The sequence below is a fragment of the Carcharodon carcharias genome, chromosome 9 (genome assembly GCF_017639515.1).
Source record: "Carcharodon carcharias isolate sCarCar2 chromosome 9, sCarCar2.pri, whole genome shotgun sequence".
Lineage (NCBI taxonomy): Eukaryota > Metazoa > Chordata > Chondrichthyes > Lamniformes > Lamnidae > Carcharodon > Carcharodon carcharias.
In genome coordinates, this window is record NC_054475.1 from 104,392,338 (window position 1) to 104,410,004 (window position 17,667).

General features: G+C 42.7%; 1 protein-coding gene across 3 annotated transcripts in view; it reads left to right on the top strand.

The window, feature by feature from the left end:
* The first annotated feature begins 259 nt into the window (after window positions 1–259).
* hdac8 (histone deacetylase 8) overlaps window positions 260–17,667 on the top strand; it is an 80,864-nt gene continuing 63,456 nt past the window's right edge. For all 3 annotated transcript variants that reach the window (XM_041195785.1, XM_041195787.1, XM_041195788.1), the window contains exons 1-3: window positions 260–411; window positions 6,643–6,695; window positions 16,156–16,286. In XM_041195785.1, coding sequence (XP_041051719.1) covers window positions 322–411; window positions 6,643–6,695; window positions 16,156–16,286 — 274 coding nt within the window. In that variant the 5' untranslated portion in view covers window positions 260–321. The remainder of the gene's footprint in view (window positions 412–6,642; window positions 6,696–16,155; window positions 16,287–17,667) is intronic.

The following is a 17,667-nucleotide window of genomic DNA, read 5'->3' on the forward strand; positions in this document are numbered from 1 at the left end:
ACGGTGTCTTGGAGATTGATCTTCATTTCCTGGAGACTCCAGGCCAATCCTGGAGGGTTGACAACCCGAACTGAAATGGAGGCGAATATAAAATATGACCCTGAGGCTTTAGGATGCAAGTAATCCAATGATCTTTTAGTAACATCTTCCTGGTTCGTTGATGTGTTATTTCTCCTTACACCCACCTTACTAACTGACGTTGCCGAAGGTGACGGAACCTTTCAATTTCAGGGTCATCTCTGCGGCTGCGTCAGGCAGAGGGAGCCGGACCCTTTTCCCGGCTGCACGGCGCCAGCCGGGGGACGGGTTTTCCGGTTGGATATGGAGTCACTCGCCGCCAGCAATATCTCATACATCTATAGTCCCGACTACATCGAAAGATGCGATTCCCTTTCCAAGGTCACCAGTCGGGTAAGGCGAAAAGCTGCAAACTCCAGCCTCATTGGGTGGGGGCGGTCAATAGAAACCAGCTTCTGGGGACGAGAGCCTCCACCAGCCACCGTCACCACCGCCCCTCCCCCCACAAATAGTCACTCACAAATGTTAAACAGGTTTTAAAAACTTCAAATCCGAAATAAAAACAGAAACACACACCGAGCCCACCAATACCTTGGGGCAGTGGCATTGGAGCCGTTGCTAGAAATGACAGAGACTTTGGGCTGAAATTTTGCCACAGGGACGGGAAACAGGAACCGGCTTTGTTTTTGGGTCAGAAGCCTGCCTCAGATAGGAAACGGATTATAGTTCCGATTTGTACTGGGGTGGGACCTCAGTTGATATGGAGATAGGTTTCCTGACTCCTTGGAACCGATAGGGATGGGGCCAGGTCAGATGAAGTGAGGGAGTCATTTAGGCACCCCAAGGCATTCTTCACTGTGACTGCTGGTTCATCTCGGATACATCTGTGGTTTGTGACAGAGCCTTTCACTGCACCAAAGGGAAGCGAGATCTCACAGGGGGAAGCCTGGCACCAGACAGAACCTCGCTTTATTATGGTGACCTGGATGTAATGTTGGCAGCTAACAGAGCGAGAGAAAGGTGGTCCTCTTCCTGAAGGGTGACAAGAGGAGACCACCTCATCATGTCGCAGGAGCACCCCTATTCAACATCATCTCCTTCTGCCTCCAATTTCTCCTCCTTTCATAGTACCTGCTTATCCTCCCCCCCCCACCCCCACCGATGGGCTGTCTCCTTCCAAGGACTCACCATCTTCAAGGTCCACCCCTCTCTCGAGGGCCATATTATGGAAGACACAACAGACCACCACAGTGACCGACCTTTGCAAGAGGTATTGGAAGACACCACCCAACTGGTCCAGGCATGGGAATCATATTTTCAGAAGCCCGATGACCTATTTAGTGGTTGTCCTATTGAGCAGGTGGCTTTGGTTATTTTATCTCTGTGCTTTTGTCTTGGGCTCCCATAGAGGTGTCAGTAGCCATCTCTGCAAGGGATTTCCTCTTAGGATCCAAGGTGTTTGGGATGGGTGAAATAAAGATCTGAGGCAGCCTGGACTTGTGGAAGGTGACAGAGTCATGGCAGCTGCCAGGAAAGTGAGCATGCACATGCAGGAAGCTCACCAAATAATTCAACACTGAGGGAATGAAAGCCCTTTCTGTTAATGGATTTCACTGGCTGGTCACTGGGTATCTTGATGGCCACATAACTGCAGTCGATGATGCCGTGCACCTAGTGGAATCCAGCGATGGAGGTGAAACATAATGCTCTCTATCCCTGCAAGGCCATGTCTGTCATTAAATGAATGTGCTGTCCAGCACTGGCAAAGGAGGCATCAGCGACCAGCAAGATGTAGTGATGTGCAGCCGTTTTTGAGAGATCACTAAGGTTCACAGCTGATCTTAGGAAGGAGCCAGAAGTGAAGCTCAAGGCCATGGTGGCTTTGACTGCCACTGACACAGCATGTTGACCAGTGCTGCGATATTTTTGGTGATAAGGGCACCAATGTTTGTGACCATTTGCCTGGCAAGTCATAGTCTCCTGTGGCATGGCTTCTTGATCATTTTCAGGTGGCTACACCTTCAGTTTCCTGTGTTAAGGGTTTGGTCTCATTTGCCTCCTTGCCCTTTTTTTCCTCTCCTGTGCCTGGGTTTCTGCCCTTCCAGCAATGGGTGGTACCCCTTTTATCGTCACTGGGCCCAAAATCTGACGCTTGTGTCCTCATTGCCAACTGGAGCTTTCTTTCTGGGCTGGTGGCGGTCCAAGTGTCTTTGACAGTCTTTCTCACTCTTCTGTTCCTGTGATGCCAGGAGTGCTGAGTGATAACTCTCCCTGTCACCTGTGCAGTGCCAAGGATACTCCTTAAATGCCTATTTCCACTTTGCCCTGCTGACCCTTTTATGGGGCCGTGGTAAGGTCCCAGGAAGTGTACTTACTATTCCTTAGCTGTTCAGAAACTAACAGCTTCTGAAACTTGTGTGCCCCTTTAAATATTCCACATTCCCTCTTCAACCAGCTGTAATTGAGCTTTTTATCAAGCTAAATTTGGGGAGGGGAGTAGGATAACTGCACCGCCTTGGTGATTATTGTTGGCACTTGGATCAATGACTTGAAATTGACATGCCACTTGGGCTGGTATATTCAGCAATCACCCACCTCCATTCCCGCCTTCAGGGGCCCTGAGAATTTAGCACACAGTGTCATGGCTCTATTGATGCATCTACTGTGTCACTCAACTGGATAGAGAAAGTTACAACCAGATGCATTTCATCCTTAGATTGGAGTTGTTTTCATCCCAGGGAATTTCTGAATCAACCTTTTCTAAAAATAAGCTTGCAATTTACTCACTAACACTGAATCAACTTTATCTTAAGTTACTCATACTATAAATCAGTAAGTGTCTATCTTAAAATAGGTTCTCCTTGGCCAACCTTATTCATTACTTTGAAGAAGTAACAGCGAACATATATGAAGGAAATGCAGTAAAAATTATTTATATAAATTCACCATAAAGTATGGGACCAGCTTGGTGGACCAGCTGGTCTCTTCCTGTGTTTCATTTTCTTGTGTTTGTATGATATTTCTGCTCTTATCCTTCTCTGTCAAAGAGGTAACGGGATGAAGATGTAATTTAAAAAAAACCTAGGTGAGTTGCTGTTGTGAATTCTGTCAATGGTGCATGCAGCAGCTACAGTGAACTGGTGATGGAGGGGATGGATATGGAATTGAATGTTGAGAGGTGCTGATCAAGCATTCTGCTCTATCTTAAATGGTGTTAAGCTTATTGATTATTGCTGTAACTCTTATAGAGTTGATTATTGTTGTAACTGTTTTGAGTACAAGCCTGTTTCCATCTGTTTCAGATGAAGTTACGTTGTTTCATAGTTTGCCATTGTGAGATTTAAACTCTTGATCTTGGGGTTACAAGCCCAGTACCATAACCACTTAGCTATTTAGGCCAAGCTTGATTATTGTTGTAGTTGCATCCATCTAGGTGAGTGTTTAGTAACTCATTACATTCCTGACGAACCTCGCAGATGGTGGAAAGACTTTGAGGGGCAGGAGGTGAACCAGATGTTGCAGAGTCTACAGTGTCTGGTTTACTTTGATAAAAATGACTGGCGCATTTAAACCTGGCCAGTCATGATCCATGAGATAGTGTTGCTGAAAGGCTTGTTGATGATGCTGCTGAAGGATAATGGAGATTACTTTGTTTTACTATGAGTTAATCGTTGCATTATCCGCCAGTATCAGCCCAGTCCTAAATAGTTGTTTGGCAGTACAGAGCTTGAGTATTGCTGAAAAATGAGGCATGCTATCAAAGCTTTTCCTCTTGCACTTATTGGGATAGCTGGCAAATTACCAACTGCAACAGGGGAATAACAGTTTATACTGCATGAGAAGAGTTTGCTGATTGGTTGGCAAGTGGACTGTGGCTGGTGGAGGCATTGCCATGGAGAATGCAGCATGGAACCATTAACTGCCCAGCTTTGTTTAAATTCAAACCGGGCAGGTCAACTTTGTTTGGTCAAGGCAATGCCCTGGGGAATGAACCAGAGAATGACTGTTCCCTAAGTTTTTGAAAAAGATGCAAGGTGTGAACATGCTCCTTCTGTCTGTAGAGAGCAGGGCCCCTTGTGTAAATATATGTGACTTCTAGCTTGCGTAAGTGAGCCACGCTGCAAACCTGACTGACAATCTTAACTTGGTTTTCAGTGTAACTCTTAGCACAATGAGGATTGTTCAACAAGTGTTTTCCAATTGCGGAATCATATCTAATGTTGGACACTACGTTTTGAGTTTTGCAAGCACAAGCTGATTGGTTATAGAGAGTATTCTTCCTGTTGCGAGCAGCCAAAGGGACATGCTGTTTGACACGATCCACCAGTCGTTGAGACATACGGCCTATATACCTGGCATCACTAAAATTCATATACCACATTGCTCATTTCTGTGATTGGCAGAACATCTTGGCTTGATGCCTGCATCCTGTGAATGGAGTACCACTTGTTTTGCTACTGCATAGTAGCAGTGTGAAACAGCTAGCTTAAACTATTGCTCAAATTTTTGAGACACCTTACTCTTCAAGGTAACCTGAGGTGGAAAGGGCACTTTTCGGGACCAAAAGTGGCGGCCTTAAGCCCATTCATGAGTTTGCATGATCTGCAGCAACAATGATCTGATCAGGGTTGCCATTATCCCATAGGAAGGCTTTGATGTGCCCTATTTCAGCATCAGGCTTGCACGGCGAGCAAATGGCTCGGGCCCTATTTACAATGTTGCTGATAAGGCCAATCTTATCGCACGTGGAACTGCAGGAGTCCCAATATGTACATTGACCAGCGAAGGTATGCTTGCGGTAGACAGTAGTACAGAACTCATTGGTAGATTTCTCAATTAGCACATCGAGGAAGGGGAGCTCAATTGGCTGCTCTATTTCAAAAGCACAGGATGAAGCCCATTAATGCAGCTATGGATTCAAATATAGCAAATGTATCATCAGTGTATTGGAAATATGCAAGGAGTAAGGTTAGGTGTCATTCCTTTGAAGATGTGTTTCTCATGGAAATGACGAAGATGCTTGAGCGAGCTGGGCCTAGAGGGGATCCCCTAACAACACTACCTATTTGGTGTTGTTAAAACTGAACTCAACTGCTTGCATTGCTGAATTCATAAGATAAATGAAAACGGATTCAGATATTGGTGTGCATCTGCATCGCCATGATATAGGGATAAGGTGCAAATGTCTATGGCTTCCTTGAGCGGTACGTTGGTGAATAGGCTGGCAATGTCGAACGCCCACATGGCATTGCTATTGATATGCAAGTCCTGTGTGGCCTTTGTGAAGGTGAAGGAGCCCTTCACCGTGTATGGGGAAAACTTGCTCTGAACTGGTTGCAGCAACTCATCCAACCATTATGTCAATTCATGTTGGGCAGAACTAGTCATGGGTAAGAAGAGGGCATAATGGGACATCACCCTTGTGTGTCTTGGGCAGCCCATACATTGCAGACTCAGTGAGGCGTGAGGACGAATCCTATCATAAATACCACCTGGCAGCTCTTTATTCTTACACAAATTCAACAAGAGTTTTAGTAACTTGCTTTCTTGCAGGGCTACCTGGTCATGTTTAGTGGCAGATCCAATTGAAAAGAATTTGGACCCCTTATTAAGAATGGCATGAAGCCATGCACAAGAACAAACTCCTTGCTTTCAGAGAGTTCATGGTCCGAGAGATTTGCTACATGTTTGGCAGCATTATTAATTGCGCTTCCAAACCGTTTCCCCTTAAGCAAGTTTACAGTGTGGGTATGTTCCAAGTGGGTATTGTTTATATTTACTTTCTTGTGAGTTATCCTGATAAGTGCAGGATGAATAGCTTTGATTGCATGTCTCTGTTTTTGGCAATACCCAGTCCTAAATGTTGTTGAAGTCCTGAAACAGGCTGGCATTGGCTGCTTTACTATCAGAGTAGTTGAGAATGGAGCTGAGTACTGCAATCATCAGCAGATAGTTCTACTCCTGACCTTGGCTGAGGGAATTTAACCTTGAAATAGTGAATTGTTTTAAGATTATCATTTTTCTATTCGCCAATTTCGAAACCTCCACTCTGCTTACCTGTTCATATCCTGAGGACGTGGTTCCATGTTATTGGGCACTCTCCAGTGCTTTGACCAAGTTGGTGGGGAACGGAAATAGCTGAGCCCTATCCTGCACTTGCCTAAGATTCATGTGCTAGTATTTTACAGCAAGTACATTGGGTAGTGGGCAGTAGAAACGGTAGTGGGGTTTTCAATCCAGAGATGTTGGAGCCAATTGCAGTGCTGTATTAAATATGAAAGGAAATATGCTTTCGGTTGTCAGTTTATGCCAGAAGCAACACAGATTATCTGCTCTTTGCTCCATGTCACTTTTGCTCCTGAATTGGCTTTGTGGGGAATATTGAGTGTGACTGCAGGGAAACTTGCTGCTAAAGTCTTCTCCCAGCTGTTACCATAGGGAAATGCCTGCTATCTGCTTGGTCTTTCTCTGATGGAATAGGCAAGATGTTGAATTGATGTGTAAGGAATTGGAAGCACAGTTCCAAGTTTACACTCAATGTACTGCTTAGTTGCTGTTAGACGTTTTGTAGTGTATTGTTGATCTTCACTTGTCTCCTAACTAATCCCTATTTTTTACTTCTAGGCCAGTATGGTTCATTCTCTGATTGCTTCTTATGGATTGCTGAAATACATGAGGTACAGCCATTTTATTTACCAAAATTAACTGTCTAGGCATCAAGTTAATACTTGTAAAATGCTTGCTTTTGCTGCTGCCGAACAGGAACGGTTACATATACCCACTCCATCTGTCACCGTAGACACAGTTTCTCCCACTGCTGACATTGTGTGCGCCCATTGTCCACCCCTGCTTGCCACCTGTCTCCTGATCCCTTGCTGTCCCTTTCTCTCACCTGCTCACTGCCCCTCTCCCAGGCTCTTACCCACTCACTGGCCCCTCCCGGGCCCCTACTCATCACCCCGTTCACTGCTCCTCTCCTGAGCCCTCACCACCCGATTTCTGCCTCCCACTTGCCACCCCTCTCCTGGGTGCTCACCAGCAAAGGCTCAGGAGAAGGGCAGTGAGTGGAGGTGGCCAATGGCACAAAACAGTGATGCCAATGGTGGGAGAAACAGCATGTGCACCAGTAGATGGAGTGATTGCTGAGTCGGCAAATGTTCCTGCTTGGAGTAGGAGTTAGTGTTACAATATTCCCAGCTCCATCCACTCACCTTGTATAATTAACCCTTGGAGTCCTGATGACATTCTGGTGAACCTGTGCCGCTCTCCTTCCAATGCCAGGTGTGGTACCCAAAACTGTACATAGTGCTCCAGATGTGATCTAACCAGGGCTTTATATACTGGATATTTGGTGTAGTAATCCAAAATTACTGAGATGGCAAAACTTTGGTCCAGTGGACTGCTACTCATTATCCCCATTTGAACTGTGCTCCCAGGGTGGTCCTCTGCGCTGGTTTCAAAATACAAAAATGCGAAAAGAGAAGTGCATACGAACATATGAAATAAGAGCAGAAGTAGACATTTGGCCCATCAAGCCTGCCCCGCCATTTAATAAGATCATGGCTGATCTGTTTGTATTACTAATTCCACATTCCCATCTACCACCGATAACCTAAGGTTCTTGTTAGGCAAGGGAATCAATCTACCTCCACCTTAAAGATATTCAATGACCCCGCCTCTGCCGCCATCAAGGCAGAGTTCCAAAGTTGCACAACCTTCAGAAAAAAATTCTCCTCATCTTTGCTCTAAATGAGCATCCCCTAATTTTAAAACAGTGCCCCCTTAGTTCTGGACTCACCCACAAGAGGAAACATCATTTCCATATCCACCTTGTCAAGACTGTTCAGGATCTTATACACTTTAATCAAGTCACCCCTCACTCTTCTAAACTCCAGTGGAAACAAGCCCAGTCTGTATAATCTTTCCCCATAAAACAACCTGCTCATTCCAGTTATCAATCTAGTAAACCTCCCCTGAACCGCCTCTAATGCATTAACATACTTCATTAAATAAGGAGGCCAAAACTGCACGCAGCATTTGAGATGTGGTCTCACCAATGCCCTGTATAACTGAAGCATAACATCCTTACTTTTATGTTCGATTCCTCTCAATGAAGGATAACATTCCGTTAGACTTCTTAATTGTTGTACCTGCATACTAACTATTTGTGACTCATGCACAAGAACACCAAAGTCCCTCTGCACCTTGGAACTTTGCACTCGTTCTCCATTTAAATAATACTCTGCTTTTTAATTCTTCCTGCCAAAGTGCACAACTTCACACTTTCCCACATTGTACTCCATCTGCCAGATTTTTGCCCACTCACTCAGCCTATCTGACTGTCTGCAACCTCCTTAAGTCCTCTTCACAACATACTATCCCATCTATCTTTGAGTCATCTGCAAATTTAGCTACCATGCTGTCGCTGCCCTCATCTAAGTCATTGCTTAATTGTAAAAAGTTGAGGCCCCAGCACAGACCCTGCAGGACTCTAGTCATTACATCCTGCCAATCAGAAAATGACCCATTTATACATACTCTCTGTTTTCTCCCAGCTAGCCAATCTTCTGTCCATGCTAATATGTTATCCCCTACACCATGAACTTCTATTTTCTGCATAACCTTTGATGTGGCACCTTATCAAATGCCTTCTGGAAATCCAAGTGCAGTACACCTACAGGCTTCCCATTCTCCACAGTGCAAGTTACTCCTTCAAAGAACGCCAGTATACTGGTTAAACGTGATTTTCCTTTCACAAAACCATGCTGACTCTTCCTAGATACTTTGAGTTTTTCTAAGTGCCCAGCTATAACCTCTTTTATGATTGATTCTAGCACCTTCCCCACGACAGACAGCAGGCTGTTTTCTGCCTCCCTCCCTTTTTGAATAGAGGGCTTATATTTGCTATTTTCCAGTCTGATAGAGCCTTTCCAGAATCTAGCGATTTTTGGGAAATTAACATCAACGCATCTATGATCTCATTAGCCAACTCTCTTAAGACCTTAGGATGAAGTCCATCAGAACCCGGAGACTTGTCAGCCCGCAGCTCCAACAGTTTGCTCAGTAAGGCTTCCCTAGTGATTGTAATTTCACCAAGTTCCCCTCTCTCTTCCACCTCTTGATTCATGGCTATTCCTGAAATTTTTTTTGTTGCGAAGACAAAAGCAAAATATTTGTTCATTTTATCCGCCATTTCCTTCTTATCTGATATTAACTCCCCATTCTCACTTGCTAGAGGACCAGCACTCACTTTACTTACCTTTTCCTTTTTAAATACCTGAAGAAGCTCTTGCTATCAGTGTTTACATTTCTTGCTAGCTTCCTCTCATTCTCTTAAGTTCTTTCTCCTGATTAACCTTTTAGGCATTCACTGCCATTCTTTATATTCTGACCAATCACCTGACCTGCCATTCATGTTTGTACAGTTATATGCTTTTTCCTTAAGTTTGGTGCTTTCCTTAACTTATTTATTAACCCTCCTTCCCTTAGAATATTTCTTTATAGAAGGAATATACTTATTCTGAATATTCTAAACTATCTTCTTAAATGTCTTCCATTGCTCCTCTTATTGATCTATCCTCTAGCCTAGTATCCTAGTGAATTGAAGTTAATTAATTTAATTAATTCAAGTGAACTTCAGCCAGGTCAGCTCACGTGCCCTCTCAAGTAAGGAGTATATATATATTTCTTTGCAATTCATGAAGGTTGCTTGTTCCATTTTAGTGCAAATGCTGTTACTATGAAGAGGCAATTTACAGAATTCAAAGCTTGGTTCTTGTTTCATTCAGATGATCAGATCAAATTGGGATCAGGCACTGATTTGTTATCCAACTTCCCAGTTCGTCAGTTTTTCAGAAGGTGGTGACTGAGTCTGTGATGTGTTTTGTAAATGCTGTTTGTGCTCTGTTATACAAACAATAATCGACAGAAAAAGACCCTCTGGTCCATCCAGCCTGTCCCACACAATGATGACATATTGTGTAATACAGTGAACACACTCCCCACCCCAGCCAAAGACCATGTGATATCTTGAGAGAGGAAAACAGATAAGCAAAAAACCCAGGCCAATGGAGTTGGGGTGGGGGGGATGGGGTAAAATCTGGGGAATTCCTCTCTGACCTCCCAGCTCCCCTCAAGGCGATCAAAACTAGTCCAGGCAGTTGCTCTGGCTCTGATAATTCCTTGAAGTACTTGCCTTTTGTGTGAGGAGACCTCTACCGTAGCTCTTGCTGGAATTAAATCAAGTGAATCAACATTAGTCTCACAAGCCTCTTCCAGATGTCCACTGTTCTCTAGGTAAAAAACACCTCCTGACATATAACCTAGATCTGGCCATTTACGATTAAAATCATGACCACTGGTCCTCCCTAATTTATTTAATTAAAACAAATTGTCAACTTGAATGCAATCTATTCCCTTCACCACCTGCTAAATATGGACCAGGTCAACCCTAAGTCTACTCTTCTCTAAAGTGTAGAGTCCAAGTCCTTTTAGCCTAACTTGATAACAAAGATCTGAACTGGGGATTGGTCCAGCAGTTTTCCTTTGCACCCTTTCCAATATGAACCACCATGTGAGGAGACCAAAACTGGACTTGATATTCCAACTCTGATCAAATTTTGCTTTGTCTAATTTTCAATTGTCTTAGCAATGCACTGGAGCACCTTATTTGCTTTTCCCATTGTTTCGTAGCATTGCTTCTGAACCTTTGGAGGTCGAAAGCAAAGCACTGCAAATGCTGGAAATCTGAAATAAATCAGGTCTGGCAGCATCTGTTGAGAGAGAAATAGAGGTAACGTTTTGGGCCTGTGTTCTTTCATCTGAACCTTTAGAAACTTAGGTATAAGAACATCCAGGCCTGTCTCTATTTCCCACCTTCTTTAATACTTTTTCCTGAAGGGTATATGTATGTTGAACATTCACATACATAACATTACACTTATTCAAGTTCAACATAATTTGCCAGTCATGAGTCCGACCTGTGATGGAATCCGTGATCTCAAAGTTTTTCAGGGAAATTGGGAAAGGAAATTGACCCTTCTAGTTTCTAAGGAAACTGAAACTGATATTGAAAACCAAAACCTCTGGGGAAACTGAAACTGGTTGAAACCTGTAAAAGGACTCAGAGCTCAGATGATGATTCCAGTAGTGCAGTATAAGCAGGCTGAACAAGATGGAGGCTAGATCCAGAAGCTGAGAATAGGCAAATATACAGTTGCTGCAGTTGTTTGTTATTTGAAGATAACATTGGTGGATCTACACCATCCAGACCCTCATAAACAAAGTTGAGGAGGTTCTGCAGGTGTGTGCCCATGTAATTCGGGTTAATTGTATGCTCTTGTCGGCTGGGGATCAGGCTAAATCATAGTAAAAATGGAACTGAAATTCTCCATGAGGAAGACAAAATTATGAAGGACATTGTAACTGGTATTGATGACATGCTGAGTGGAATATTGAGCCAATTTGTAAGATCTGCCTTAGTTGTATCTGCCATTTCACAGAATCTTTACAGTGTAGAAGGAGGCCTTTCGTCCCATTGAGTCTGCTCTGGCTTTCAGATCATTCCACCTCGTCCCACTCCCCTGCCTTATCCCCGTAACCTTGCACATTCTTTCTTTTCAGGTAGCAATCCAATTCCCTTTTGAATACCTCGATCGAACCTGCCTGAACACCATTTCAGGAAGTTCGTTCCAGACTCCAGCCATCCTCTGGGTGAAAAAAATTTTCCCCTCATCACATTTACTCCTTTAGCCAATTATTTTGTATCTGTGCCCTCTAGTTCTTGACGCTCTCTTGAGTGGGAACAGTTTCTCACTACTTACCCTGTCCATACCCCTCAGAGTCTTGAATACCTCTATCAAGTCTCCTCTTGGGCTTCTTTCCTCTAAGGAAAAGAGTCCCACCTTCTCCAATGTGTCCTCATAGCTGCAGTTCTTTATCCCTGGAATCAGCCTTGTGAATCTCCTTTGTACCCTCTCCAATGCCTTCGCATCCTTCTCAAGTATGGCACCCAGAGCTGGATGCAGAGTCCAGATGAGGCCTAACTAGTGTCTTATACAAGTTTAACATGACCTTCTTACTCTTGTACTCAATGCCCCTATTGGTAAAGCCTAAGATACAATATGCTTTATTAACTGCTCTCTCAACATGCCCTGTCATCTTCAGTACATAAGTACATATACATCGAGGTCCCTCTGTTCCTGCACCTCCTTTAGAGCCTCTCCCTTTCTTTTATACTCTCTCTCCATATTCTTCCTGCCAAAATGGATCACCTTGCACTTCTCTGCATTGAACTTCATCTGCCACTTGTCTTCCCAAACCACTAACGTGTCTATGTTCTTTTGAAGTTCAAGACTCCTCATCAAAGTTGACAACGTTTCCAGTCTTTGTATCATCTGCAAATTTTGAAATCATACCCTGCACATCAGAGTCTAGTTCATTAATACATATGAGGAAGAGCAAGGGTCCCAACACTGACCCCTGGGGAACTCCACTACGAACCTTTCTCCAATCTGAAAAACAAGCATTTATCACTACTCTCTGTTTCCTGTCACTCAAACAATTTCTTATCTAAGTGTCTACTTTCCCTTTTATTCCATTAGCTAGAATTTTGCTCACATGTCTGTTGCACTGTATCAAACACCTTTTGAAAATCCACAGACATCACACCAACTGCGTTTCCATTATCAACCTTCCCTATTACCTCAAAAAATTCCAAGTTAGTTAAGCATGATTTTCCTTTAATTAATCCATGCTGGCTTTCCTTAATTATCCTGCACTTGTCTAAGTGACTATTGATTTTATCCTGAACAATAGTTTCCAGAAGTTTCCCTGCCACTGAGGTCAAACTGACTGGTTTGTAGTTGCCAGCTTTATCCTTGCAACTCTTTTTGAAAAAGGGTGTAACATTCACAATCCTTTGGCACCTCCCCTGTGTTGAAGGAAGACTGGAAGATTATCACTAATGCCTCTGCAATTTCCACTCACTTCCCTCAGTACCCTTGGGTACATCTCGTTCAGTTCTGGTACCTTATCTATTTTAATTAAAGATAGCCTTTCTAATGCCTTCTTAGTGTACCAGTTACCTCCTCTCTCACCTCAGCCTGTGTAGCATCTTCTTCCTACATATAGACAGATGCAACACATTCGTTCAATACCTCCGCTATTTCTCCAGCCTCCACATGCAAGTCCCCTTTTTCTTCCAGGTAATTCTGTTTTTGTTTCCCCTTTTTCTTTTGTCCCTAATTGGCACTAATCTTTCTTTTAGCACCCTTTTATTATTTACATGCTTATAGAAGACCTTGAGGTTCTCTTTTAAGTTAGCTGCTAGCCTCTTTTCATGCTGCCTCCTTGCTTTTCTTATTAGTTTCTTCACTTCCCCTCTGGCCCTATATTCAGCCTGATTCTCAATTCCACTTTCTACCTGACATCTGTCATCTGCGCACTTCCTTTTCATCTTCACCTCTCTCTCTCTCTCTCTCTCTCTCTCTCTCATCCAGGGCACTCTGGATTTATTTGTCCTACCTTTCCCCTTCAAGGGAATATATCTTGACATTGCCTGCAATACCTTTTCTTTGAAGGAGGCCCATTGTTCAGCCACCATCTTTTCTGCCAACATTTGCATTCTCATCCCATTGAAGTTGGCTTTCCCCCAATTAATTACCCCTGCTCTGGATTGTGCCCTGTCCTTTTCCATGACAAACTTAAACCTTATGATGCAATGATCACTGTCCCCTAGAGGCTCTCCCACTGATAGTTGATCCACTTGGGCCAACACGTTCCGCAGAACCAGGTCCAAAAGTGCATGTCTCCTCGTTGGACCGGAAACATACTGCTGCAGAAAATTATTTTGAACACACTCCAGGAATTCTCACCACTCTTGTCCCTTTGTACTATTCTTATCCCAGTCTATATATAGATAATTGAAGTCCCCAATGTGTACTTTATAATTTATAATCAACTGCAATTTGTCTGTTAATTCATGTTTAATTTATGTTGGGTTTTAGAATATAGGTTGTTATCTGAGATAGTATTTAGTGTTTGATTTGTTTGACTCCTGTATAGCAAGAGTTCATTAAACCGTGGAGTCTTGTGGCTTCGTTCTTACAGTAAATAACTAGGATCTTGAATTTCTTCTTTTAAAATAACATCCTGGTCTCGACCGAGGTCATAACAAATCCCCTAACACGTCAAGATGCACCTGAAACCATAAAGTATCTTCTGCAGTTCTAACACTTGAACAGATTTTTGTATCATCTGCAAGTTTGCAGATCATGCTCTCCTCATTTCCATCTACGTCATTAATAATAGTAAGCAGCAACATTCCAATGCTGATCCCTGCATGACACTACTGGTGCCCAGCTTCCAAACAACTCCAACTCCATCTATAACTACTTTCTGCCTACTTCCTTCTAGCCAGTTCTCTATCCAGGAAATACATTACCACTAATACCAGATACCTCTATATTATAGAGAAACCTCTTGTTCGATACCTTGTCAAAGGCTTTTTTGAAGTCTGAGCATCCCTCATCCAACATCTTGGTGACTTCCTCAAATAATAAAAGTTGTACGACATGGCCATACTTTTTTTTTGAAACCATGTTGGATATCTGTAATGTGCCCCTCTCTCTCCAAGTAATTATGTATTGCATCCCTAGTGATTTATTCAAGCATTATTAATGTCAAACTAATGACCTTGTATTTTACCCAGATCTGTCTTGTTTCTTTTTTTAAGGATGATAACAGCATTAGCCTCCTTCTTCTCCAAGGGAAGTATCCCAGAGTGAATTGAGCTTTTAAAAATATGAGCAATGGGTTTACGCAGCACTTGTCCCATCTTTCTGTGGACTATCTGGTGGATATCATCTGGCCCGGTTGCTCTTATTTATTCTCAGGTTCTTAATTCATTCTAAAACAATATGTTCATCTAATTTTAAAATAATAATTTTATTATCAATATTACCTTTTCATTTGAACAGTAGAGCATCCTTTTAAAGAGTGAAGACCGATGCAAGATACTCAAGTTAATACTTCTGCCATAGACAACGAGTAATAACTGTCCTGGAGCATCCTTCAGTGGCTCAATACAGTCTTTGACAGTTCTAAAACACTTTCCAAACTGAAAAGTTTTCCCCTTTACTTCCATAATTGTCTACAAATACACTTCCAGTTTTCCTTTTAGCTGATTTAATAACAGGCTTTGTTTTCTTTAGCTGTTCTTGTACTTCACTCCATTTAGTTGAGTGTTAGATGTCTTTAGTTTGAAGAACATTTTTGTTTGCATCCTATTTGACTTTGTACATGACAATCAGCCACCTTGCCTTTCTCTTATCACATTCCATTCTATTGACTTTGGGTACATATTTGTCTTCCACATTTTTATTGTATTGTTAAAAACTTTCCAATTGTATTCAAAGTTGGTTTCAGCTCCACCTAGTAGGGTTAGCCATTTAACTTGCTCCAAATAGTATGCCATATTGACGAAGTTTGCCCTTCTGATACAAATTGTAGATTTTCATTTCAGTTGGTAATGGAAACAAAAATAATGGTATGTTTTTTCATGTACTGGTCTGTACTTGAACCTAGGCAGTGACCATCGGCAGGGCATATACATTTGTTTCCAGTAGATTATTTGATGTAGGATCAGCAGTGAGAACCTGGCTAACTGTTTTGTTCCCATCCCTGACTTGGGAACACTACTACCAATTGCAGTCTTTATTGAGATCAGTTAATCCAACACAGACCTTTCTGGTTTGCATAGTTCTTTACCACACCAGTTATTGAGTTTACGTGTTGAGTATTGAGTTCAGTCTAGTAGCTAACTTTAGTATTTCCACATTTTCTAAAAATATGTAGGCTTTAACGGTATGCACTTATTTATTTGGAACACACAAATGGTTAATTATTTATTAAGTATAGGTTTTGTATCATCATCTAGCCAGTTGACTACTAATTATGCTGCATTTTGAAAATATTGAGTGCCTATTAAGGATGAGGTGTTTGCCAGTCAAGTCAGACATTGAGGCTGATGGACAAACCCTAGAAGCTAATTCATATTTTAGCAAAGAATTATATTCCAGTATACTTATTCCATAAAGTCTAAAATCATAAGGTTGATGCTTTTATTGTTTACAACAGGGTAGTCAAACCCCGAGTAGCTTCTATGGAAGAAATGGCAATGTTCCATACAGATGCCTACTTGGAGCATTTACGGAAAGTCAGTGAGGATGGTGATAATGATGACCCTGAGTCTGCAGAGTATGGAATAGGTGAGCAGTCTGACTGTCTCTTTTGAATGTTTATGTTTTTTTTTGTAATTTCCTTCTTCTGAAGGATTGTCACCATTAAGAACTGTTAGCTTTAATAGGTCAATTGTAAATTACTTTCCATTCTGCACTAATCTCTGTTTTCTTTTTCATTTGTGGGATGTGGGCATCAATGGCTAGGCCAGCATTTATTGATCTTCCCCAATTGCCCTTGAAAAGGTGGTGGTGAGCTGTCGCCTTGAACCGCTGCAGTCCATGTGGTGTAGGTACACCCACGGTGCTGGAAAAGAGACAGTTCTGGGATTTTGACCCAATGACAGCGAAGGAATGGTGATATATTTCCAAGTCAGGATGGTGAGTGACTTGGAGGGGAACTTCCAGGTGGTGATGTTCCCATGTATCAGCTGCCCTTGTCCTTCTAGATGGTAGTGGTTGTAGGTTTGGAAGGTGCTGCCTAAGGAGCCTTGCTGAATTTCTGCAGTGCATCTTGTAGATGGTACACACTGCTGCCACTGTTCGTCGGTGGTGGAGGGAGTGAATGTTTGTGGAAAGAGTGCCAATCCAGCGGGCTGCTTTGTTCTGGTTGGTGTCAAGCTTCTTGAGTGTTGTTGGAGCTGCACTCATCCAGGATAGTATTCCATTACACTCCTGACTTGTGCTCTGTAGATGGTGGGACAGGCTTTGAGGAACCAGGAGGTGAGTTATTTGCTGCAGGATTCCTAACCTCTGACCTGCTCTTATAGCCACAGTGTTTATATGGCTAGACCAGTTCAGTTTCTGGTCAATGGTAGCCCCCAAGATGTTCCTAGTGGGGGATTCGGCGATGGTAATGTCATTGAATGTCAAGAGGCACTGTTATTTCACCAATGTGACTTGTACATTTCTTACCCTAGCCACGTCTGTGGTCTCTAGAGTAGCCCTGCCAACTTAATAAAATAATAGTGCTGAATGAATGCACTTGATGGTGATAATCAGTGAAAATTTTGCACTTTGATTTAATGACCATAAAGGATTGATTTGAGACCGCTGAATTCCTTCACTTAGTAAACTTGTCATTTGATTCCAGTGGTCTGGATTGAGTAATAAACCAGGACAAAAGGACAAAGTTAATGAAGTATTCCATTGGTGTATATTATGGTATAGCGCCTCTTTTTTCCTGTGGGTTTCCTCGACAACTCCTCAACTTTCATTAAGTGCAGACTGAAAAGAACTGTTGTTCCTTCTGTTAGTCCCTACTTAGCAACTTCCCACTCCATAGTGCGACTGAGCTCAGGAACTTGGGTTGTTGGGAGAGTGATCATAGGGATGCAGCCTGTGTCACAGTGTGTTCGTATTCTCCTGCTGTGCTTCTTTATTTCTCAGTAATTCTGTAACTTCAACGCCA